At 44.5% G+C, this 26,223-nt stretch overlaps 1 protein-coding gene across 4 annotated transcripts in view; it reads right to left on the bottom strand.

Moving 5' to 3' along the window:
• Positions 1 to 9,893: 9,893 nt before the first annotated feature.
• Positions 9,894 to 26,223, bottom strand: part of SYT16 (synaptotagmin 16) — a 90,715-nt gene continuing 74,385 nt past the window's right edge. For all 4 annotated transcript variants that reach the window (XM_026053777.1, XM_026053778.1, XM_026053780.1 and 1 more), the window contains 3 exons: positions 24,184 to 24,627; positions 22,918 to 23,107; positions 9,894 to 11,999 (listed from right to left, as the gene is read on the bottom strand). In XM_026053777.1, coding sequence (XP_025909562.1) covers positions 11,686 to 11,999; positions 22,918 to 23,107; positions 24,184 to 24,627 — 948 coding nt within the window. In that variant the 3' untranslated portion in view covers positions 9,894 to 11,685. The remainder of the gene's footprint in view (positions 12,000 to 22,917; positions 23,108 to 24,183; positions 24,628 to 26,223) is intronic.

The following is a 26,223-nucleotide window of genomic DNA, read 5'->3' as shown; positions in this document are numbered from 1 at the left end:
CCAGGGACTTGGTGAGGGCGATCGCTGCCCAGCTGACAAGCACCTTGTTCCAGAGTGATGGAAATTAAACAGAACCCAAAGCTGGGACCAAAGTCTCTATTGACAGTGATATTATTTGAAAAGATAAGACCTTAAAATGTGCACTGCACAAGATAAAACCCAGGCAGACACACAATAGAAGAGGGTTTATTTTTTTTCAGTCTTTTGAAAGCAAGATTGCCTAGCTTAGTAAATACAATAATAAATATATATTTTTAATGGTTTAGAGCTACTGGGATTACATAAAACCAAGAGATTAGCATTTACTTTAACTGCTTCACAGACTTAGAGAAAATCAGTTCATCTCTAAGCACTCCTGTCTCCTCAAACCAACTGTTAAAGAGAGATGCATTAACGTGCCCTTTGGAATGTAAGCCCCAAATAGGCAAGAGACATATGTACAAAAGCACCAGTACTCCCAAGCAACCGGCGCATGTGCAGTATTTCTAAAGACAGATGATGAAACCAATTGACATAAGGACATAACCACCTGAAAGAAGTATTTTTGAAAGACCAAACATATCAGAAATTTTTAGCATTTGTACCTGCAATGCTGAGCTGTCTCAGATAGACGGAGTCACATTCCCGACTGGTCTTTATCCCGTTGCTGGCCAGCAGCCTCTGGCAGGCAGAAGYCCCCAGAGGTTTGCCCAGGTGTTGGCTTGTCAACAGCAAACCCGTCGGGTAACTCCGCGCTCCTGCGCGCGGCTCCGAACAGCCGCCCAAAACCCCAGGGGAGCCAAGTCATTTGGGGGGCTACACCTGAAACCCGGGCGCTCAGTTTTGCGTCGTGCAGGAGCAGGCAGTGAAACACACACCCTGAAAGACCAGCACGGGGGCTTTGGGTCTCTCCTGAGCTATAACTCTCCTTTTCTGCTGTATCGCCCGTTTTCCAGTACAAGGAAATGTTGTATTTTAAAATTTAGTCTTTTCTGACCCGCTTACGCTAAAAAAAAGCAACAGTCAGACTTCAGAAGCAAGCTGTTTTGGGAATTAACCCCTTTTCCCTATACATTTGTGCTCTTCCCACCATCAACCAGATTGCCCCGTGTCCCTTGGGACATCTCCAGCTCACCCCAAGGCAATCCAAGAGCTGCATGACCATCATGAGGGACCAGTTGAGCTACCAGGGGTGCCCAGAGCACAATCTGCATCTCCCTCACTGCAAACGTTCCTCTGCGAGGGAACAAAATACATAAAGATATATTTGCCTTGGAGGCATTTATTCCTTCTTTCAAACATGACAGAAATTGGCCGAATTGTTTGGAATTGATGAAGGTGGGGGAGAGGCTGGCACGGAGACAGATGGCACACAGCTCCGTTTCCTCAGCCTAAACCACACTGCCTGAGAAGCAGGAAAGCTTCTCTCCTCTCAGGAAAATTTRCATCGTTCCTTTGACAAAACCCAAAGCTTCGCTCGGGCCACGCGGCACGAATGGCAGCGAGGAGGTCACCACRGCCAGTGCTGGGGTGGCCACCCGGCCTTGGCAAGGCCAGCGTGCGGTGGGAAGGCTGGTGGGTGACCTGAACCTGGGAGGAGGCCAAGGACACCCTGCAAGGACCTGGCGAGGGCTGTGGGAGAGTCCCGTGCTGCAGGCCGAGTGGCTTTTAACCTGACCTGGCTTCTAAACTGACCTGGCTTCTAAACTGACCTGGCTTCTAAACTGACTTCAGGAACACACACAGGAAAAACGGCATTACCCACGAGCTGCTCATACGCAGCACTGTCTGATCGTTTTATAATCCGGCCTGTATTCCAGCCTTCTGGAATGAGCAGGCTGGATTGCGATAGGGAAAAGCGTTCCCCATATTGACTTTGGAGCCCACTATCATGGCACCACCAGGCGGTCCCAAATCCAGCAAAAACCTATGAACAGCAGCTGCTTTTGAACCGTTTTACTCTGCTGCTGCCAACATTCACAGGAGCTTTTGGCTGGGGCTGGCTCTAGAAAACACACAAGTTTTATCTCCACAGGAATCACCAAGATGTGACACACATAAAACTTTGCCAGCGCTTTCCTTCCCCCTCATCCCAGGCCTGGAGGAAGTCGTCTCACCCAGCATTACCCAAAACACATTTTTCACCACAGATTTATACCAAGCAGGGCTATTTTCTCCAAACTCTTTCCCCTTGGAGCCTCCCCGTCTCCCTTGTGTCCCAGCCACCTTCCCGACAAAGCACTCAGAGCTGGAGCCCACACACCTGGGGCTCTCACCCATTGCTGTTGCTGAGACTTCCACAGCCTGAAACCACCAACTGCTGCTAGAAAAAGAAATTCTATTTCTAGGCTGGAAAGGTCTTGGAAAGCCAGCCCTGAAGAGCAAGGATTCAGAAACTGTGATTTCTCCTGTCTGGGGAGGTCCAAGTCACCGACTTGGACTGAGAGGTYCAACCTCTTGACTATAGCAATGCTCTTCTCAAAGGCATGGATTAGCCATGGTTCAAAACCACAGTGAATTTGATCATTTTAGCTTTTGTCCTTTGCTGTCTTAATGCTGGCATTGATTACACTACATTCCTGGCAGAAATGCACTATGTACAGATAAATTAATATATTAAGATCAAAAGTATCCACAAGTATTAATGGCCAGCGGGATAATGCCAGGATACCCAACGGTGTGATGTGAGCAGCATCGCATCAGCTGAACTTCATCTTCCCAGGYCGAGTGACCAAGTATTGAGTGACAGGTCAGCGGGAAGAGCCCTCCTCGGGAAGCCAATGTCCTACCTCCACTTTCCAAGCAGGACATACGAGCTGCAAAGCCCTCGGGTTGTGCTGGGGGGGGATCCAGGCACCTCTCGGCAGCACACGCACGTCCAGGACACGAACACCTACACACAGGAGACAGAGCGGTGACAAGCACACCCACGCCGAGCTGGCTGAAACGCTGGTATGTTATGGGGAGGAGGAACCCTGCCTTGCCGGGGCACTGCGGGCAGCAGCGTTTCTCTTTCAGCACAGGCAGGAAGATGGGGAGCGCGTTGATATTTCCCCAGTCCCTTGCACTTACGTATGATGCACCAGCCGCCTGCATCTTTGTCCTGAACAAAACAAATCCGTCTCTCCTAGATCTATATTCCCTCCATTCTGCCACAGAAGGAACAAAAATGAAGATACGCTGTTTCTGTGTGTTGGCACGAGCCTCCTGCTTCCATTTTATTGATAAAAACCATAACAACGTCATTCACCATTACAAAATAGGATTTTTCCAATGTGTGGATGGTTGTATGCACGTATGGATAATTTCAGCCCAGAACGCAGCAAAAGCTGAGTTTAATGCTTTTTTTTTTTCCCAGTCAGATATCCAGACATTAGTATTCCTAACGCAGCATATAATTAGCAAGAGGCAATATATTGTATGATCATGCACATTAGCACTTAAGTAGAATAAAAATATTTCATTGTCAAGTACATGAAAGGCTAAGAATAAACCCACATCGCTCTTCTTGTTGAATATCCAAATATCATTTCATCGTATTTTTTATCTTCACATTTTTTATCACAGCTTTGCACTTYGGATATCTCTTTCAATCATGCACACAGCAAGCAAAATGATGCTCATGCCATTCCAGTAGCCTTACCAGTCAACACCAGTCATTTATTAACTAGATAGAAGGTACAATTTTCAGTGCAATCTTTGAACTTTACAAAAGTGAAAAGAGTATCTGAATTTATTTCTTATAATATTCACAGTATGAACAATTTTCCTTTTGCAGACATATTTATTGTAGAAATAATTCAGCAATAAATTCAAGCTCTACAAGAGTTGTCTTTTACATAAATGGAAGTTAGAGACCTGACATTTTTATTAAGCTGTTTGCATTGTTATTATTTAAAGAAATCAGTTTAAAGACATATTGTGTGCTTGTATAGCTCAACTTAGGAAGGGATTACCAAGGTCTGTGCTACTCTTGATGCATCCTTAGCCAAAGGCAGGTCTCCAAATTACTCAGAGTGCCAATCAAGCTACCCGCTTGCAGTCTGTGTATCCCGTTAAGGATATGATGGCATATCCTTAACCATGGATATGCCATCCGTGGCATATAAGAAAGAATAAGAACTGTATAGGCTCATCATTCTTCTAAACACTAGAAGATGCTGTAAGGGCATTTACAAGGCTGCCTGTAGGAACATGTACCAGCAGCTAGGCATGCTCACCCACAAGCTGGTGGAGGTGAAGCCCTAGAACACATCCCAGGCAAGCCAGGGACTGTGCAGAAGGAAAACAGAGTGTCCCCATACACACACACACACAAGCCAGGGCATCCGCAGTGTCTGCAGTGTAACTGCAACAGTGAGACAATAAAAACACCTGCCATGAAACAGTATATTGTCCCAGTATAGAAATAGGCCATTATACCCTAAAAAAACACTTATTATACTTGGTATATCCAAACCAACAGTCAAATAGTCATTGAAATGTGCTTCATGCAAATGCCTGGGGGGCACTGTACCATAAAAAAGATTTTTTTGTATATACATATATAAACGCACCACAGTATTTAAGTGCTAAGCCTACCAAATGATTATTTCTTCATGAGTTCTCTTCATGAGGAATAGGAGACAAAATTTCCTACTGGGATGATTGCTCTMAGTCAATGAAGTTACTGTAGAGATTACAGCCCAGCGAAAGGCCCAGTAGTGACAGCAGAGGCTTAGGGTAAGGATGTGGAACTGGTCTAACTGGAAAACTAGTGCTTGAGAGGCCACATAGTGACAGCAAGAGACTGAAGAACAGGTTTTATCCTGAGCACCACGAACAGAAAATATTGCTACCAGGCACGGACCTGACTTGGAGCAGATCTCTACAGATGTTAATGAAAGGATATGGGAGATATGATGGAGGAGATAGTGAAAAGGAAAGCACCTGGCAAGTGCTAACGAGACACAACTGGGATGAGGACAGCTGGCAAAATTAAGTGATTTTTCTCCCTGCTGCTAATGAGGAGAGAAATTTGCAATATTCTCAGGAGTCTGAGAAATGGAAAAGGAATTATTTGGCACGATAAAATATCTTCATTGGAGACTGAGACTCACGCTAGGGGGATTCAGGGAAGATTCAGCTTTCTTTTTTTAGTTCATGGAAGCCAAGGGAGTAGGAAGTTTGGGTGTGTGTTGGTTACAATATGAAGTATTATATTTGCTCTACGTTGCACACAATGTTCCTCCATAAGCTCTTTTGGGGACATTAACTTCCCTTTTTTTTTTTCCTTCTGTATCTCCTCATGCACTTAAGTACCGTGTCAAATTTCTCAGGGTGTTTTGGTTAAGATAAAGGTTTTGGTAAAATGTCTCAGAAGTGCTACAGTCTACTGCAAAGTGCTGAAGAAACCCCCCATATCACTGTTTGGAGCAGGATTTTGACCACAGTAGCCACGAGAAGCCCAAGCTGTCCCTGGGGTCAAAATTATGATGGTGGAGTTGAGTTGTACCTAACTTGCCAGCCACCACCAGCTCTGGGTTGGTAGCACTGACAGGTGGTGCTTTTGCATCTAGTTGGACCCACATTCAAACACCTCCATCCCAGGAGTGCCAGACCCACAGGCCCGGCCTTTGGCTTACAGACCGTCAAGGACACTGTCCATCTTTGAACACCGTTGTGCAAAACCCCCATTCAGGAACAGGTCTTCATCTCCTCACCACTCCACCAGGTCAGGCTACACTGGGTTTGAGGTGCCTCCAGCGTGCCTGCTTGCTGTTTGATGCTCATCTGCTACAACCGCAAGGAAATTTATGAGCCAGGAGGCTAAATCCTCACTTCTTGGCACCTGCAGGTTCTCCAGGAGCCATAATTTTTGTTAAACTGCATTTTTGCTAAATAAGACCCAAGGCACCACTTCCAATTTTCCGAAGCAATGAGCAATTGGCAAGTTTGAATTGATCTTCCTTGTTCCTCTCAGTGGCTTTTGGCTCTCTGTTGCACTAAGCTCAGCTGCCTAATCACTTACGGGATGCAATGGGGCAGCTACTCAGCTCTTTGCTGTGCAAGATCATACCAGTTACCGCAGCCTACCTGTCCCACTGCCAGTTGGCACAATCTGCTTTCTTTTTCATCAGTGGCAAACTGTAGGATTCAGGTTTTGCACGTCCTTGTGCCAAGGCAAGTGCCCAAATCCCTATGCAGGTTCACAAAGGAGGATCAAAAATATCTGAACATTAGGCTTTTATCTGCCCTATGCAAGCACTGGGTTTCCCCTCACCAGTGGGTAAAACCTCTCTAGGGGTACAGCATTATTTAAGATGTTTGGGTCTGTGGCCAGACCTCGAAATTCATCCTCCCATGAGAAACCCGGGCTGCAGGGGAACAAATCACACCTCCAAGCTTCTATTTTGGGGGAGCAGCAGCCAGAGCACAGCCTGCAGCTCTCCTGTTACACCCTCTTTTGTACTGCAGCGAGAAGAGAGGCATCGTAATACTAGAAGAGATGAATGGTATCTACCGACTTCTTTATCCAGGCTACGGTATTGACCTGTATCTGCTTCATAAAGGTGAAAAAACATGGATAACTGCGTGGGTTGAGCAGGAACATCTTCCTGCTGCCAGCTGGCAAACAGCTTGGGGATTACAGCATGAGGATTAATAGCCTTTGTCATTTGTAACTGCAGATGCTAACCTTACTCACATGACGGACTGATCTTCTTTGGATTCTGTGCCTGTTTGCTGTTCCAGAAAGATGACCTTGGGCTGCTGTGAGAGACAAAATATTTACACATTCATTTCTTCAGGCCCTCAGCGTAGGCTGCAGGAAGACATAAGCTCGCTCTGCGTTGAAGGGATTAAAAAAAAACACAGGGAAAAAAAAAAAAAAGAGAGACTGGATGACTTCAGCGGATCTGGAGCGAGGAAATCATGCTGAGAAGCCAGGTTTCAGCTCAGGCCCGATGCCACTGAAAGCAGCTGTGCTCCTTTCTGGGGCATGGGCAGAGCAGACCCAGCTCTGCAGCAGCACAAATGCACCGAGCTGGCCCCAACACTGCCGGTCACTCCTATTTCTTGCACCACAACTTGTTAAATCTGCAGTAAATTGCAAATAACGCCCCCCCAGCAGCTCTCCTGACTTACCCTGTCTATCCTTCCAAGCTTCAGAATCTCTCACCTTCTGTCTGCATTTGCCACTAAGGAGCAGCCTGAAGACAGCACTGCTGTCAGGGGTATGAGGACATACTTGCACAGGCTGAATGGAAAAACCTGCTTCATTCAAAGTGTGAGCTCTACAAACCCCAACTAATTTTTTTTTTTCCCTTCCTCAACCCGCAGTTACAAACATCACACTTGGCAAACTGGAAAGGGAATGTTCCTGCATATTAATTCCTGTTAATTCCTTTAGGCTCTATAGCTCTTTCATTGATCACGGAAAAGAAGAAAAAGCAGCAGATGAAAGGCAGGTTGTTTCTTGCATCGAACCTCTCTCCACATCGAGCTGAACGGGTGTCACTAGTTTGTAAACAATTATGTCTTGCAGCCCATCAGCAACGTTCACACTCTACAAGGAGASGAGAGTGCACAAAGGCAAGGTCTTGAAAATAGATATCAGACCTTGGAAATGACTCCAGGAGAAGCTGGGTCCCCTTGAGGGGGATAATGCATTAGGGAAAGGCCTTTGCTCTGCCTTTCTGTCCATCTATTCTGCTGAAGGGCAGGAGGTAGCTGAGAGGGATGAAGCGCAGCCATCACACAGATTAAAAATGATGAAAAATGTGGGAGCGGAAAGCAAACTCTCCAGGCACACGAGCTCCAAGGTCATCGTCGGCTTTAAACGAAGGAGAAAATGAACTGCCACCGGAGGAAACGCCTGCTCCTCCGCCAAGCTGCCACCGTCGGCTTCACGCTGCAGAAGCGATCGATGGCAGCTGGCAGCATTCACTTCTCGGAGTTCAAGAACAGCTAAAAATGTTCCCGACTGAAGATCAGTCGATGATGTAAAGCACCAAGCTGCTCCTCAGGAGGAAAACACCTGCGAGGCCTGTGTGTCCACGCCAGGACATAGGAGCTGATGAGGGGAAGCAGGCCACAGCAAGGCCCACACACTTAGAAATGCCAGTAAAAAGCAAYCCCAAACAAATCATGGATCAGGCAGCCCAGAGGAAGCCTTCTCAAGGGGAGGGTTGTGTTAGCTATAGCTGCAGCTCAGTGGGCTAAAATGTACTCGTTTCTGTGGGCATCACTCGAAAATCAGCACCATTGCAGAGAAAATAGACACTGTGAGATCATCCTGTTCTGGTGCCAGTTTGCATTAAAAACAAAAAATAAAACAGCGGAGTGCTTAGCAGGACAGGGGAGTGTGGGCTGCAGAGAGACCGAGGCAGGAACAGACTGCAGCTCGCTAAAAGATGCTACTCAAGATCTGGAGATGTTTCCRGAGCACTTGCCCACAGTATTCTGGCTGGGAAGACTGTGTCAGTGCAATCAGCTTCATCCCACTCATTGGTTTTGTGGGTTCAGAGGGTTTTCTTTTCCTCTTAAGAGAAGAAAATTCAAATAAGCCARCAGGGGATGAGTTATCCTTGAAAACGCACGTGCATTAGGAAATCTGCACTCACACGTGGCCAAGCACTCCCAGCCTTTGACTTCTGGCTCTGGAAGCATCCCRTGCCTCTGCCCATGGCAATTCCCCCATCTGGAGCACTGGGTAAGAGTCACAGTCCCCAAGGAATATTCCTGGAAAATCAGTCTCCTCAGGCCCTCTAAGGGAAGCAAAGGGTTAAAGCGGTGACTGAAAGGGCAGTGGTATTTACATAATAAGACCATGAGCACAAGCCCGGCCTGAATCAATATTAGCAGTGACTAATTCAGTCCATCAATGGAGCTTTGGAATACAGGAGAGCTGCTGGAAAACCGTCCTGTTTCACAAACTGCCCAAACCGTGAAGGAAAACAGATCACAAAAGCAACAAAAATCCCCAAACCGAGCCAGYAGGCACCAGCTCCCCACTCCAGCCTCCACGCCAGGACTCCTCAATCCCTCCGTGCTTCGGTGGGAACGTAATGAACCTCAGCAACACGTTGCTCRAGGCTTGCATGAGCTAACAGGTCTAACAGCAGCTCTGAAAGGGCACCGGTCCCCCCTTGCCTCATCCCCTCTCCCTCCAAATTCCTCTCATAAAACATCAGGCCAAAAMGTTGCTGCAACGATGCAGTGACCTGCTTCCATCTGGGAGCGAAGCTGGAACATGTGCTCAGACACCAACTTGCTCTGAGTTATTTTCTCCTCCTTTCCTTTGATTTCCTATAATCTACACTGAAAATGTCTTTTCAAAATTCAGTTCCCTTATGCTGCATCTTCAGGACAGATTTTGATACCAAAATGGTATGGGAGTTAAAAAAGAGTTTACCTCATTGCTTTTTAGAATGATCTTTTCCAGGAATATTTTTTTAAACCACACTATTATGAAATTGGGTTTTCTCCAGCTCATTTCGGAAACACCTTATCAACGTATGCCTCTCCTTCAGCTAATCACTATATTAAGCACAAGCAACACTTTGCAGATGCAAGAAGTTATGAAGAGAATTTCAATTAGTTTATTATACACAGACATCTCATATATATTATCTGTGATAATATAAATTGCTTATAAACCCTTGCATATACATTTTGTRAATTTCAGGGAAAAAGGATTCAGAAGTTTGAAAACATAACAGAAATCAGCCAATGAACCTTTTGAATGGGGCAGTTTCCTGTGATTTTTTTCCCTCCTAGAATAAAAGTACATGATAAAGAAACACATAATCAGACCTCTTTTGCTGGTTAAGCCCCAAGTACTCATTTTCTCTCCTGTTGGTAATTCAGCAGCTTTAACAGTGCAATCAAAAATACATTTGTTTGTGCAGGTATATCTGGGTTAAATCCTGCTTTGTGGTGCAAAGCTCTGGCAGTGCAAAGCAGATATTTTACCAGCTTACCCAGGCAGTGGAGGACAACCCTCCTGTGCAGGATCCCACCAGTCTCACTGCRATAAAAGATGTTGAGTTCAGAGGGSTAAGTGAAAAGAGCAGCAGTGAAGAAGGCAACAAGGCTGTTGTGGTACAGTGGGGAGTAGAATTGGTGCCTGGTCTCAGTAAACAGCAAAACTAACCCACAAAATGGTCCAGTACAGAAGGAGCTTTTCAGCAAGATGTTTCTTGCACCTCACTATCATCCATATGAATGACAAAATGCCAGTCCTCTCCTAGAAAATGTGGGGCATGGAAAACTGAGCAGCTAATGGTATTTGCAGATCTTGGCACCTTCCTGCCTACCTACAATCATTCAYTGCACCAGAAGATTCAGGTCTTCTGCTGTGTCACGTGCAGCTTCACAACAGCAAACACCCACTACACTTTTAGTAGCCAACGAGCAGGCCACTTCCCTCCGTGTCTCTTGACTCCGTGACTTCAATTTGCACAGGCAGGAAAAAAGATTAAAATGGAAAAAGACATCATAGCCTCAAGAGTGACCATATAGAAATGTCRTCACCTCATCCAGCTGGCCTGCTCGTTGCACTGTGTCCAGGTAAAGGCAGGAATCTTCTCTCATGTTGGACCAAGACACCCAGTCCCTCTAGGACATGGTCCCCTGGATCCTGCTCYTTGTCTGTAGAACAGCTCACCCAAAAGATACAGTAAAATCACTATTTACTGCTCAGTGCCAAATATACTCTCTTTTGAGATCCTCSGGAGATTTTATGGGACAGGATATATGGGATTCAGCAACCTGAGCTGTGCTGAATCACTGAGAAACAATATTTAAAACCTCTCCGTGTTACACTTGCAGAAATGCTTTTCTGAATGAACTTTTACTAAACAGGGTAGCCTGTGGTCATAACAACATAACAATGATGCAGAAGAGAGTCATTTAGGCACAAAGGTGGACATGCAGCTTGTTCTGGTCTTTTTTCTTTGTTATTCATGATGACAGAAGCCATAAACTTCAAGTATGCAACTAAACATGCACTGTATGGTCATTACACAAAATTGATGCTCTCTCTCTCTCATGCAAACCTACGGCAATACAGGCTAACCAGTGCACAGGATGCCTAACTGAAAATACTGGTTGTGTTTAATCCTAATGAGTAATATCCACTGCTAGTATAGGAGAACAGTAGTAATGCCTAGGCACTTAGAAGTAGACAGAGAATTCTGTAGTGCTTCCCCATGCTGCCTGAAAAATATATTATCCAGTCTGAAGTGGCATCAAATGCTTATTTCTAGGACCTAGAAACACAACAGTAAGGGAGAGGAAGTGTGATGCGCATGCAGGCTAGACTAATGAGCTATCTGCATGTCAAGAATATTTGCAAACATCATTAATATGAATATATGAGGAAAAACGGAAGAGAATTTATTCCAGAAGAAAACAGCTTCAGTCTGTGATGACTGAACCTATGACAAAATGAGCAAGATAATGACCAGAGAGGGGATTTTGTAGATTCTCCCACTGCTTTTCTCAGTGGTTAATTATTTGGATGTGGACAAGGCAGGAGCACCTGGAAAGACAAGAACTAAACATGCCTCCCAGGCCCTGCCACCTACAATCACCATGACTGCTGAGGCTGAAAAGTCAGGCTCAAGGGTACTTGACCTGTTGGAGCTCAGCGGTTGTTCCAGCTGGCTGGGAAAAGGGAAGAGCAGCCCACAGTCTCAGGATCTGCAGGGTGTCGTGTAACCATTAGGATTCTAGGAGTGTGTGCCACCTGCACACCTGCATCCCCTTCGTTTCCTTCATTTCTTGCCAATGATCTTGTTCTTCTTCCCCGCTGCTGTTCTGACCCATAGAAATCCAGCCGATCATCTCCTTACGCTTCATGCTGCGTCTGTTGTATATGGAAATCATGAGCGTGACGTCGGAGAGCTGGAAGAGAGCAACCTGGAAAATGAAGGTTTCCTTGTAGACAGGGTTGGGTTGTCCTCGACGGATGGAGGTCTTGCAGCGAGACATCTCCTGGCCCACCGAGTTGAGCAGACAGAGCTTTCCGTAGGTGTCTTGGACAAAACAAGGACAAAAGAGAGGAATTAAAATGGCTGGCATGGGCCACAGACTCAAGGAAAGCACCAAGCAGTCAAGAAACTACCCTCAGAACTCCGAGCACAACAGTTTTGTCTGCATAAGCATTAAATGAGAGCAGAACTGGACTGCTCTCCAGGGGAAAATCATGCAACAGGTGAAACACCTCATGGATTTCCTCATATTTAGCTAGAGAGAAGAAAGAAAGGAAAGTGAAATGTGTGATTTGCCCTTACTCTCTTGTATATACATATATATGTGTGTGTGTGTGTGTATAAAAAGCAGGAAATCTGGCTCTCAAACCCAGCAAATCTGTCAAAAACTAGTCAAAACTATAAGCATCTCTGTGGATTCTTCACACCCAGTGACTTTTCTGCACCTTCTCCTCCTCCTCACAACACAGCTTCACAGGAGCTGTCTTACCAAGGCTTCCCTTGGCTGCACTTACCTCTCAGCATTTTCCTTGCCTTTATGACCTGCTATTTGGAACAGTAAACAAACAAACAAAAAAAAGGCCTGAAAAAGACAAGGAGGAACCCTGCACATAGAGTGAAATGATCTGACACACACTAAGGCTTCAGGGCATATTCTGAATTCTCATCTTACTTCTTCGTTGGACTCGAGGTCAATTTAATTCACAATTTGAGCCAAGAAAAGAGGTATCAGTGATGAAGCAATACAAGAAAGGGATGGTCCATTTCAGACTTCCAGTAAATTCAACCGTGAAACTCTTGCCGCCTCCTGCATGAACTATCTCATCTTCACTATTAATTTGCAGGCAAAGCCTTGTGGCACCACTCTCCCTGCACTCAGCTCAGGGCAGCTTTCAGCCTTGCTCTGTGCTGATGACTTGGTTCGAAAAAGCCCCATTCTAACCCTGTGTAAATCTGCACCCGAGTTTGAGAGCAATTACTATTTCAGAGCATGCTGAAGACAGGAAATAAATAACAAGCCACCGTCTCTTGTCTGCAGCATGTCTATCCTTTGCTGTTCCCGATTGATGTGCTATTTTACGCACTTATCTGCTGAGCAACACAAGGTGTGAAATTACACTTCAGGTGTGAAAACACTTCTGTGTCTCAAAAGCAGGGCTCTCCGCTCTTCAAACTGTTCCACTAAAAAAGCTGTCAGGAGACTGACAATCGAGGAGCAAATTGAGAGCCTGCACAGCTGTACAGCTATCGAGTTACCGCAGAGAAAGTTCAGCCCAGTCATTAGCTGGTGGTGCCAATTTGGCACCCGACGTAACATCGGAGACGAAGCAAATCTTGCCAACAAAGACCTACTTGTTAGACGGAGAAGGAAAGCAATTTCAGGCTTCATTCTAACATGAAATATTTTGCTGATTGYAGCCGGGAAAGAAAGGATGACTTTAAACCCAAAGTGGAATTCAGGCTCTAGGCACTTTACCAAGAGGTAAAGACCCAGCTCCCACAGTAATATTCAATTTGGGTGACACTGAGGGATTGATTTCTGTTACAGCTTCAGACCACAGAATTGAAAAGCACAATAGAGGACTCTCCAAGCTCAACCGAATGTGAAACCAAGCAAGATAACTAACAGAGGCAATTTCCTGCAATACTTGTGGAGATGATGCTTTGCACTGACAAACCATAACGTGCATTAGAAGTATTCTTCATGGGGCAGTTTTGGTCAGAGGTTGCTGCACAACTTCCTGGAATTAAAATTAAGGGAAGAATAGAGAGTTTATGAATTTTTAAAGTATTCTTTCTTTTCTTTTTTTTTTTTTCCTCCATCATGAGAGGTTTCAGGTTTCAAATTACTGAAAAATTTTCRGACAGGTTGATTTCGAAACACAATCAGCTAAATAAGGCCAATTCCCTGCTTAAATTTCACAGCTTGTTTCTTTCAAATTGAAATCTCACATTTTCTGCATAATTTGAATTCGCTTTCCGAACCATTTGCAGGCAGAAAGCTGAAAGAGYTTGTTTCTGCTGACACGCAGGAGAGGCGAGTTCTGGAACATGGGAATTCATGGGAGGAGGACCTCTCTATTTGCTCCTGGCCCAATACCTTAGCTATTCCCTAGATACATCCTTGGTCTTTTTTCCCTTTCCCCACCACCCTCTGAGAGCTGTTCTGCTGAAGATGAGAGTTGAATGGGTTTTTTTGTTGGGATCAGAGGAGGAAACACGGCTGAGAAGAGTTGATAAGGTCAGGTAACAGGTACCASGTTCTCCTGCCCCTCTTCCCAGCTCCCAAAAGAGCGTGCCATCCCATCTGAGCATGGGACTTCCCCAACAGCAGATGAAGTGTTTYCTGAGCTCATCTTCCCACCCCACTTGAGGGAACCAACACAAGCCTCTAGTTTTCTGAGAAGATGTGGAAAGCACTGAAGTCTAAACTTCCCTCTAAGTAAACCCTCCTATCATCCATCCTTCCTGCTGCTGTCAGCATTAAGAACTCTGGTGGGATTCATCACACCTAATCACAGACACACACATTTCAGCAGTCTCCCTGTAGAGCATACCAAAACATAGCCAATACCACCAACGAAGTATAYGGCATAAGCAGTGACCTCGTTTACCAGGCTACACCATCATTTCTGATGATTTAGATTTTAACATTAAAGTACCACAGCTCAAACCTCATAGGATATATGCTGGATGGCCCTATCAATCTTCCAGGTGATGAACAGATTGATTTCTTGCACCCGTAAAGTCCAGAATGTCACATCCCTGACTGAGGCTTCAACTTTAGCAAGCAAGGAGTAACACAACTATCATTAACAAAACCCACGGATTGCACAGATGACAATTTAAACCAACAGGGATAAAAATCAGATTTTTTCCCCCTTCTTTAATATGTATCAGAATCTGTTATGCAATGCTGTGTCAAGACCCTGTTTGCAAAGCATCAGGGTCAGTAGGGTTTCTGCAGCTGTCATGGGGATAAGGTAAGAACATGCATTCTGGAAAGAGACTAAACTCCATGTACAGCATGTACCAAGAGCCTCGGGTCATCCCCATGTAAGCAGAGACACAAAATTGGTGCAGGTTACAGCAGAACCAGGCTGCCTTTCTTCTCAAATACACTGGGTGTATTTTACCAGCCAAAAGAATCAATTTTGCCTGAACAGAAATAAAAGAGTAGGTGTGGGTAATATATTTAGCAGCTGAAATTTACTTTGCAGAGCTGGTGCGTATGAGGCAGAGCTGTTATTCTGCTTCACTAAATGCATTTTTAAACTGTGGCTCACCCCTTGTGCTCCTGCAGCATCTTTCTAGGCGTCTCATTGGCAAATGCTTCCTAGCTCACCTTGTGGTCCACCTTGCTCCTTCAGGACAGAGCATTCCCAGCTTCGGTTGGCTGTACTAAACCCATCCTGGGATGCATGGGAAGATTAGGGGAAGTAGAGCAGGGACGAACTTGTGTATCTGCTGAGGAATGTATGTGTGAGAGCATCTACTCATTATGAAGGCAAACATTTTGCATTTAATTACATGCTCAGATTCAGTAATGGCCTCATTACTGTGGCATCTCAGCACTTTACACTCTTCAGTGTGTTTACTGTTATGCCACCTCCATCAAGTACAAAAGAAGTGAGACTAAGGCTTATATTCCTTAAATTGCGAAGTGCTCACCCTCCAGTTAGGCACCTATCTTGCTGACACACAAAAAAGGAGCCAGACCTCTAAATATCTAGGAGTGTTTGAGACTATAAAAGTTACAAAAAAAGTTTGCAAACCAGCTGCAACAAAGTCTAATTTTGCCAGRACCAATTTTAGCACCACATTCTCCGAGTTCTCCCTTTCTGGATAGACTTTGCAGAAGAAGTTCTTGTTACAGATCGTTTTTGCTATAAACTCATCTTTCATCCCTAGGACAAGTGGCCAGACGAAAATTCATGTATATATAAAATATCAACACCTCTCTATTTAACATCGGAGCAGAAAGTACTAAATTAAGGAATGCTGCAAGAAGCCAGACACATTTTGGGCTGATGCTGCATAATCTTATTCCAGAGGTTTGGCCAAATGTCTTCTCATGCAAACTGCTTCGTCTCCATCAGCACTGCCCCAACCATAAACCATCCCTTGAAAGCTCATCTGCAAAGGCAATCAGTTTATCTGCAATTCTTCTAATGACCCATTTCRGTTTTCATCCTTCGAAGGGAACTAACTCATAATGACAACTCGGGGGAATAATCAACTATAATTTATGTGTTCCTGTTTTTGGAGCAAGGAGTATAGTGTGAGTTCTGCTTTCATTTACCCTGAGCTCCACAGTTATCAATAAAGTTGACCCRTGAATAAAAACACAGCAATACAAAAGTGTCCAGCCCCCTGCTCGATTTTATATTTAGAGAGGAAACAAACCACCAAAGCCTCCTGACCTCTTGGCTTGGGGCCTGCAGGGTACAAGGCAGTGCTAAGGACTTCCAGGCTCTCACTCGAGGCCAGCGAACTCATTTCCAAAAGCAATACAACCATGTCAGTGTGTTGCGATCCAGCCTAATAAGACCTGCAATAAAACACAGCCTTGGGCCTACAGCTTAATTTCACCGAGCTGGTGGGCCCGCACTCCCAGCCTGCATAATAAAGAGCAGCACGGCTTGGCAAGCCAGGCCCAGACCTCTGTTTTATTCTTTATAGCACAATTCAATGCATGGTGGAGAGATGCCTTATCTATTCTGACCTCAGACCCAGGAGATTGTTGCTCAATCAATGCATGACTTTTCTTGCCCAGTTCAAAAATACGTTGAAAACAGCCAACTGCAGCCACAGATGTGCATCTAGAGAACAGCACTAAGGAGAATTAGACTCCAACTTTTGTCTTCAGCCCCACACTGTGAAAACCTGGGCCAGAGGCAGCTTGTGGCCTACTAGATTTACTATTTAAAAGCTGGGAGCTGCCTACCACTTCCCTGTGGAGCCAACTTTGTCCCCCTCATTTCACCAAGTCTCTCCCACTCGGGTCTCCTCTCGCTTGGCTGGCAGCTCGTGGGGAAGRCAGAGGCTGGGACCTGGCAGTCTTTGCAACTTTGTGAGTCACAGCAGAAAGGAGCAGCAATGCTCGAATTTCAAAGGCAGCAGAGTGCTTTGCTCCCTGGGAGCACTGCTTGGGCTCTGGGGAGCAAACTATGAGCATATCCTCACCTGCCTTCACCCAGGACATTTGCCACGCGTCCACAACACGCTGCCCTCACTGAACCCCCGGCCCCAGGGACACGTGGCACCATCGTTAGCCTGCACTTACTGCAGCTAAAGCTGATGCGAATGCGTCTCCAGATGCACGAGGTGTCTGTGCTCTAATGAGGGCAACCCATTTGCAGCCCTTCATACAAAGCAGAGCGGGCTCCTCGCTTCGCTGCTGGTCTCACAGAGGGTTGGAAATGGCAACTGAGAGCATATCAAAAAGCATTAACGTGGAGACAGGGACAGAAGCACCGCCGCACACAATGCAAAGGGTGCTTGAGCCCGGCCTTGCTCACCTACCATAACGGTGTCCACGAGCACAGCATTATCACACAGCCTGCCACCAGGGCCCCTGCAAATGCCCTTCTTCAGAGTCACTGCAGATCTGCACTYGCCAGCTCTGATGAAGATTTGGGATTAGTGAAGTTCTGCTCTGAGAGCATGTGCTTGGTTTTCAGCTTATTTGGGGAGGGGTCTTGTTTCCTGCAATGGTATGGGGGAAGCACCACCACATACTCTGCTTCAAACACACTCCTTTGATTCAGAAATACCTTCAACTTTATACACTGCAAATACACRCTTTTCATAGACTTTTAGAAATAAGAAAAAAATACCGGAAAAAATTACTGGAAATTTGCAAGCTTATTGCTCCATGTACAATTACCATGGAACATCTCCCACAGAAATCTCACCATCGCTCCCTCAAAGTGCATTGCTTTGCGAGTCAGTTTTAGGAGCCCCATCAATCTCAGGTCTCATACGATGGGAAGAGCTGCAGCAAGTCAGTCCAGCCAGCCCAGCAGCAACCAACACCAGGTGCCTTAGTAAGTCTACCTCACTGTATTTTTCTTCAGAAACTTGTTCAAGGCTGTACTGAACTCAAGAAGGCTTTCAGTATCCCTGGTGTTCTGCAGGGAGGACCTTGACAGCTTAAGTACATGCTGCGTGAAGAGCTGTCTCCTCATCTTGCAAACCTGCGACCTCCTACTTTCATTTTATGACCTTTCATTTTTGTATGTTTTTGTACAACCTTTCGTTCTAGATGATGATGAATAATCATTCCCAATCCACTTTAGGATTCCAAGACCCCTGTGAAATGCTCCCCACCTCTCTTTGTCACAGCACGGCAGCAGGCACACTCCGTTAGTTGTTGCTTGCACGGAAGCTGTTCCAATGCCCCTCACTGTCTCTGTTGTTCTTCACTGCATCTTTCCAATTCTGCCCTATTTTTCCTTTGAACGGATGAAGCCAGAGGTGTTTATGGTATTCGTTATGCATAGACATTTGTAGTGACACAATGGTATTTTTCATTTTGTTCTTTGTTCATTGCTTATTTTGCATTTGCCTTTTTTTACTATTGCTGCTGATCCTTGGGTGGACATTTTCCTGAACATATCTACTGTAAGTCTAGCATCTCACTCTTGATAGGCTCAGAGCCCATCATATTAAGTTTTAATTCCATCCCTACCTCCACACAAGCATTTATCTGCACTTCAGCTTCCATTTCAGTACTGTGACATCCCTTGCAGCTGGCCTCATCTTTACAACCTTGAACAAAACCTTTTCAACTTWTCTTATTCTAAGTTTATTCAAGGCACATTCAAGGACAGGAAATAAAAAGATGCAGAAGGAGAAGCGGTCCTTAAMAAGCTCACTGTGGCACATCGACAATTACTCAGCAGTGAGTAACTGCTACAGCATCTCCACTGGATTCAAGCTCTTCAGTCTGAATCCACCCCAGCTCATCCTGCTCCTGGCTCTCCTTTTATAACTGATGAAGGTATGAATTAAAAAGCTTCACCAGCTCAAACAAGCTTGTTTAGCTGTAGGCCCCTGTTCAGTGCCAGCTATGCTGGTTAAAAGCTGTTATTATTATTGTTATTATTATTTTTTTTTAATTCAGCTTCCTGGTATGTATGTGGGCAATTACACAAATCAACCTCTGCCTTAGTTCTCCAGSTATGAAAGAAGGATAATAAAACTTTTCTTCACCCACAAACATGTTGACAAGATAAAATCCACTAATGACTCTCAAGCACAAACACCACAATACCACATTTTTTTTCTATGTAAGCGCCTCCTGTGCTTCTTGGCCTTGCTATGGTTGGCTCAGGTACTTGTTTGTTTTCAGATAAGGTTTTACTTCAAGAATTTCTCCCATTTGCAACAGCAGTTCTGATCGCCTGTTCTCTCCCTCCTGTCTTTTTCACCGTTAATGCTATTGTATTTGTTTAATGGGGTTAATATGCTGCTGGTATAATAATGATCATGTACGGATGTAATTATTATGTGCGATTAATTCTGCAGCTGCTGAAAAGCTTGGAGGACTTTTCTTRGGCGAGGGAATATCTTTCCAATAGTCCTTCTCAAATGGCATTACACACAGACATAACCCCCAAAAGAAACATGAACGGGGGAAGAATGGAGATTGTGGAWCAGAGGCTGGAGAGCTGCACCCAGCAGAGCAGCAGAAGAAGGTTAAACACCCTCAGGGCAGAGACCATCTCTGCTGTGTGTTTATACACTGAATAGCACAAATGATTCCTGGTGCATAACCACAGTCTCAAGGTACTACTATCATGCAAATAGAACGTAATTGGTTATAAATTTTTAAAGATGTAGCTGACAGAGTTGTAGGCTTCTCTTGTTACCTTCTTGGAGTAAACATCTTTTAAATGAACACGCTGGGTTTTGTTCTGCTTAGAAGAGACGGTATCACAGAACAGAATATGAACCCTAATAAAATCCGAGCACAGGTTCATGATTTCCACAAGAACTGAAGAGAGTTAAGTGCACAGAAYGCAAGTCATTAGTGCTAAAATAGCTACGGTGCCCTCATTTAACAAAACTGTAGATGCTTTTCTGCATGAAGCTTTTTGGCACATAATGATAATTTACGGTCTGATGCTGCAGCCATACTTTTGAGTGCTCTTAAGTACTTTGAGTGATAATGGACCTATTTGTGTGATCAGGGATTGCAGACTCAGGCCTATAATGCAGCATATTCCCCAGACATCTCCTGGGCACCTGGCTTTGACAAAACTACCCTTAAATTCCACATAAAACAGCTACAGAGAAGACAAAACYGGAAAAATTCAAGTCTCTGTAAACTGCTCAGCTGTTTCCTAACTCTATCCCTTAACAAGTAAGCACTAATGACTTTGATATCTCACAGTCTCAGTTCACCCTTCTGCAACCCATCTAAATAGCTAAATAAAACGACTTTCACACATGCACAATCCCACCATGTCCAAACTTTCTTTTCTTCTCCAGAAAAGCATTTCTGGAGAAAAGCAGTTTTAGCCTCTGCAGTTTTTATCACATTAAATCACCCATGTCCAAGCACAGCTCTTGCTTCTACACGAGGCAAACCCTGTGTCAGGAGGTGAGGGCTGGGGAGGGAGCCTACATGCTGCAGGAGATGCTGAGCTCCATGCCTATGTGGTGCCACATAAGCGTAACTACTACGTGCTTCCATCAACAAGCATGGAGTCAAATGGACCCTGGACAAGGCACAGAGTGTAAAGCAAAAAATCCTGGTCTTCTGCCACCCATCTTTCCATAAATGGCTGCTCCAAGCTGCAGTTTGGCTTTGGGCTGCAGTGCTCCAAAGCGCTGTTATACCTTTTAAAGAAATAAATCATCCTGCTCAAACAACAGAACCTGAGGTTGGAAGTATTGAGGAAAACACAAGGGCTATCTCCGTGCCTTCTAGAAAGGAAGGGAGCAGCTCTAGCTTTCACCTCGTGACAGGCTCTTATTGAACATCTGCACAGTTCAGATGGTAGCAGACAGACCACACAGCATCCCTTCCTTGTGCAGGACTTACCAGCCAAACTGTACCSCAGCACCAGACACAAGTGCCATTTGGCTTCTCTTTCTTCTTTTTCAATGTTTCAAGCTCCTGCTTCACTGGGCTTTCCTCTGCTCACTACCCTACTGGGAATTTTGCAGGTTCATAAGTACGATGTAGAAAAACAAGAGGTCCAAGTAAAGAAAGATTAAGAACCTCCTTGTAAAATAAATGTTGAATCCCTGTGTTTCACCTAATAATGGTCTATCACAGACATACTGGTTTGGCAGCGGAGTTGGACTGGTTGCAGAAAGGATAGGAAGGATCAACTCAAAACAGCCTTAGCAGCACAGAACTGACACGAAGCAATGTGAGGACTATGGGTTTGGGTGACTGACACAGACTTTGCCTAGCCTGTCAAAGTGGTTTAACTAGACATATCTGAAACCCTTCAAACACAGAAAACAGAACATTCAAATAGCAGTTAAAATGAGAACTCTCTCAAAGGCCTCCTTTCCTCACATGTTGTTTCTGCTCTCTTCTCATCAATAAACATACAAAATGCTCAGCAGGGTGAGAGATTCTTTCAACAAAACTACTGCACCTCCTGTGCGCCCATCAGCTATAGAAGTTGAGTGAGATGTATAGTGAAGGCAGCTAAACCTCCCAACCTGCGTGCACGTGCTTGATCTGCCAAGCCCCATCCTCACCACAGGCCCAGAACACATAAACACAAGCAAGAACAAACGGTTAAGTAATCCACATGGAAACCTAAATTGTCATGGCTAAGCCCAGATTGGCTCGGGCTACACAGCCCTTAGTCTTGTCTTGGACTGGTACAAAGACTTGCCCTTAATTCTTGTGGGACTGGCTGACCACACAGATTCCTGTAGTAAATTTATGTTGAATGATTTATGTGTAAGTTTTCATATCCATATACTGAAATGTTGCTATACCTAGGCCAAAGAGCACAGCATCTGGCACAGGCCATTATACCACTTGCCAAGCTGCAGAGGTCAAACCTAGCGAACGCGAGGAGCTGTGACAGGCAGTCACCCCTGACAAGACAGCAATCATATCACACTAAACAAACGCACCAGCTAGCAAAAAAGACTCATCTCCCATTGCCATGTGCTGCTGATTGCAGCCAGCGGGCACAAAGACAAGACAACCTGAACACTGAGCTGCCATCCACACCAAAGGAGGCACCCAGCAATAAAGCACTATGGTTGCATGACTCCATCTATATTATCCGTTCCTGATCCTTCCCAAGCACTAACAGCAACTCAAGCATTAAATACATCTATTGCAAGGCTTTTTTGATTTTTATTCTCCTACATTTGGAGGAAGAAGACTCAGCTACTAGGACCCAGGAGAACTAATTTCAAATCTACTTCCTCTGGATTTTTTTCCTGTGTGACTGCAGGAACTTACAGCTGCAGGAACACCAAAGGGCACAAAGCACTAGGTCAATGCTCAGCAGGACAGCAAGTGGGAATAAGCCAAGTATTTCCCAGGGAAAACCTTACGGCATGAGGCAGGTCTTCTGCAGGTCATATGCTAACATATAAACATTTGAAAAAACTGCTTTCTTCTCACAAACCTGCTGAGAATCTCTTGTGCTTTGGGTCTGCACCTATAAAAGGGAAGTATTCTAGCAGTTTTCCCCACCATCATATGTTTTAGAGGTAAATGCAATAAAGAAGTTATTGAGATATTACTGTCCTGTTAGTCGTCCTTGCATGATTTCCTCCATTTACAATGTTAGATTTCCTGATATATGTGTTCAAAACAATGTTTTTAATTTTCAATCAGATACTCTGGAAGGCAACTCAAATCAGGAATCCGTAATGAGACGTCCCGAGGTAGAAAATTAAAAAATAAAAATAAATAATAATAAAAAATGACTCAGTGGTGTTATTTAATAACAGTGCAAGTACTTACCAGGTGGCCTATTAATTGCAAGGTTTCGGAAGTGGCTGCCTTTGATCACCTCCACGGCGAGCCGCCCCGTAGTGGCATTATACGCCAAGCCCACGAGCAGCTCTGGCACCCCTCCATGCGACAGGGACTGTGTCGAGGAAGCGCTGTCGCTGTGAGAGATTGCTGACAGACTAAGCTGAGAGTCTCCACTCTGCAGGGGGAGAGAGCACCGAAAGTCTCATCAGGACACTCGCTACCACCCTCCCTTTAATTTATGGCTTGGAGCCTGGGTTAGGAAAGATCTGCCTTCAGAGATGACAATGACTAAGAGTCAGCTGCATGAATTACGATGGGGCACAACGCGAATCAGAGCATCACTTTACGAAAACACATTTCTGAACTCTCTCTTTAAAGACGAGGATCTCTGTCTAAYGTGTTATTACTAGTGTAAATCAAAGTCTCCAAGATAAGCATACATCCTAGTACATTAAATGCAGAGTAAATCTCCTTGAAAATTATATTCGAGAGGAATGCACTTAGCACATTCTTTTTCTTGGTCACACTCTGTGGTTTTTCTTYTTTTTTGCTTTCTTTCCTCRCTGTCAGGATGTTCTCCTCACCCCCTACCCACCCAGAGTATGATGTTTTATTCATTTTGCATACAAAACCTCACACTGAGCTTCTTATAGGCAGTGAATAATCTCAGCGCTTGTCTACACAAATTGATTGGCGTAGTCAGACTTGGATGCAACTGTGCTGTGGATGGGAGGCTACGAGGCAGCACAGCCGGTTCCTCATCACATGACTCACCTCTCCAATCTTCTACAGAAAATAACACTGCTGAGTGTCTCTTGTAAGATGGAAACTGAGCCCTGAAGATACTTCACCGCGTGAAGCAGAGATCCACAGGCTGGTACTAAACTAAACAAGGCAGCTCTTGATCTGTACAGCTCCACAAACASCATGGTACACAGGAACTAATACCTGTGTGGAAATGAAGATTTAATAGATGGTTCTGGGACCCAAGGTACTAATTCTGCTTGCCACATCATTTGATGAGCTGTGTGTGTAATTACAAGCTTACTACCTAAGCCACCATTAACAAGGTACAGCTTTGTGTAGGGTAGACACAACCTGTGCTTCATCTTATTTCAGATAATTTCTGTCATAGTATGTGAAAGACAGATGAGTTGCAGCCTAACAGCCTCAAATGAAGTTAGACTCAGATGGTCTTTGCTCACCAAGCACACAACTTCAAGGACTCCACGTCTCTTTCATTACACTTACACTCAGATTGCTCCTTGGCTCCAAGACCAACGTCACCTTCACTTCCTCCTCCTGGCTGATGTTGCTCAGGTAGAACAACTGCTCTCCCATCATCTTCTCCCCAACCATCTTGTGCACGGCATAGAGGCGGAAGCGGACTGCATGGCTGCTAAGCTCCTCCGGCTCCAGCTTACTGAAGGTAATTTTATCCTTGAATATGGGGATAGGTCCTCTCTGAACACTTGTCTTACCCCTCTGCTTCTTGCTGGGCATCAAGACCATGTGCACTTGCCAGGTGTTCACACCACTGCGGTCTTTGTCTGGGATATCCCTGGCCTCCAGGACAGTCACCACCAGCTTCTGACTTGAGGCCTTATAATTGAAGGTGACATCTAGATCACCACATTTGCAGATGGGCTCATGGGCACTGCGATGAACCAGCAAACTGTTCATTCCATCTCGTTCCTGGAAGGAGAAAGAAGAAGAAATAACCTTCTGGAGGTAAAAACCTACACTGGAGTTCAGCTGCCCTTTGTGGTCCAAACTCTGCTAAAAAAAAAAAAAAATGCTGTTCTCACTTGTGCTTGCAAGTGTAGGAAGCTGCTCTGCAAAGCAAGGATTCCACTGTTTCTAGAGAGGCTGATGCTTGTTAATTGCCTGATTTTCTGTAATGTTTCCCATACAGTCTACTAAGYAACAGCACTTGTTGAAATGTTTCTAACAAAAAGTTTCACCAACATTTAAATGTTTTGCACGAGATTGATAATTTGGCAAAAATTCTACATAAGGAAAACCTAAAACAAAAATATCTTATTCTTTTTAACTTCATTTATATCAGTTTTGAGGGGTTATTAAATTTTTTTGTGATCTTGTTACAATAATGGACTTAAAACTATTACTTTGGATATATATTGGACKTTTTTTCCCCCCAATGAAATTGAGGGAATTATTTACATTCTTTGAAACCTAGTCAAATGTGGTAACTCTTTGGATGTCTTGTTTTGTTAGGGAACTGGCAAATTTCAGCACTATGTTCAGTTTGATGAGGGGCAGAAATCATGTCAGAATTGCTTGCAGAATGGAAATTCYATTTCTAAATGCTACCCTACAACTCAATATTTTTCCCCATAGTTAAAGCAACAATAATGGAGAAAAACAGTCTGATMAAATATAAATTGATTCCTTTTTCCCTCTCTAAATCTCTCAAGAGATGCATCTGTTCCTTCTGTTTAGCTGGGATACTAATACACTCGGAATAAAATTTCAAAATATACAACGAAAACAGATGCAAAACCTATTCACACACAATCCTTTACCTACTTTTTAAACCAAATTCTTGATAAAACAAGACAAACCCCATGGATGCTCACCTTACCTTTCGATGAGTGGGCGTGCGCACTTCTGTTCAAAAGTGCTTTTTATCTCAGAGCAAGAATGTGCTTCATGTGATAAAGGGGTTGCTATAGTGATCAATGATTTGTATTTAAACATGAGTATACACTGTACTAGGGAAAGATTTTCAGTTAATAGGCAGAAGGTGAATTAAGGCCTGTCACTAGCAGTCTGAGTCACCCTCCTCCTCAAACATTTATCTTCTTTTGCATTTCAAGTAACGTGTCTTTTCAACACAGCAATCTTATTGTTTAGAGCATAGATAATGAGCTGTAATAGGGATTCTGATAGAGTAACCCTGAGAAGTATCTAAGGTAGCCTATGTCTCAAATAAGATGCTAGGTAAGGCTTAAAATCCATACCTGCCTCCTGTTGGTCTATTTTTCAGTTGTTCCCATTCACCTACCCTTAAGCACAAAGCTCCAGCTCTTCTCATTTACAGGAATACTTATGGGATTGTGCACGTGAATACAAGAGTCTGTGTGTGAACATTATGCAGAACTTCTTCCATACATCTTGCAGAAGGCCCAAGAGAGAAGAACCACCTCTACTGKGTAGTGCACCAAGTGACTTGGTTGCCCATAAAAGTGACTTTCTGTATGAATACCAGGCTTCAAAGACAGAAATGCAAGGCAGGCCAGGCTGCCTGGAGAGAGCATGAAGTTATGC

This window comes from Nothoprocta perdicaria, unplaced genomic scaffold (genome assembly GCF_003342845.1).
Source record: "Nothoprocta perdicaria isolate Ctin4 unplaced genomic scaffold, notPer1 scaffold_118, whole genome shotgun sequence".
In the NCBI taxonomy this organism is placed as follows: Eukaryota; Metazoa; Chordata; class Aves; order Tinamiformes; family Tinamidae; genus Nothoprocta; species Nothoprocta perdicaria.
Note: the sequence above shows the minus strand (reverse complement) of the source record. Positions and strands in the feature narration are given on the sequence as shown.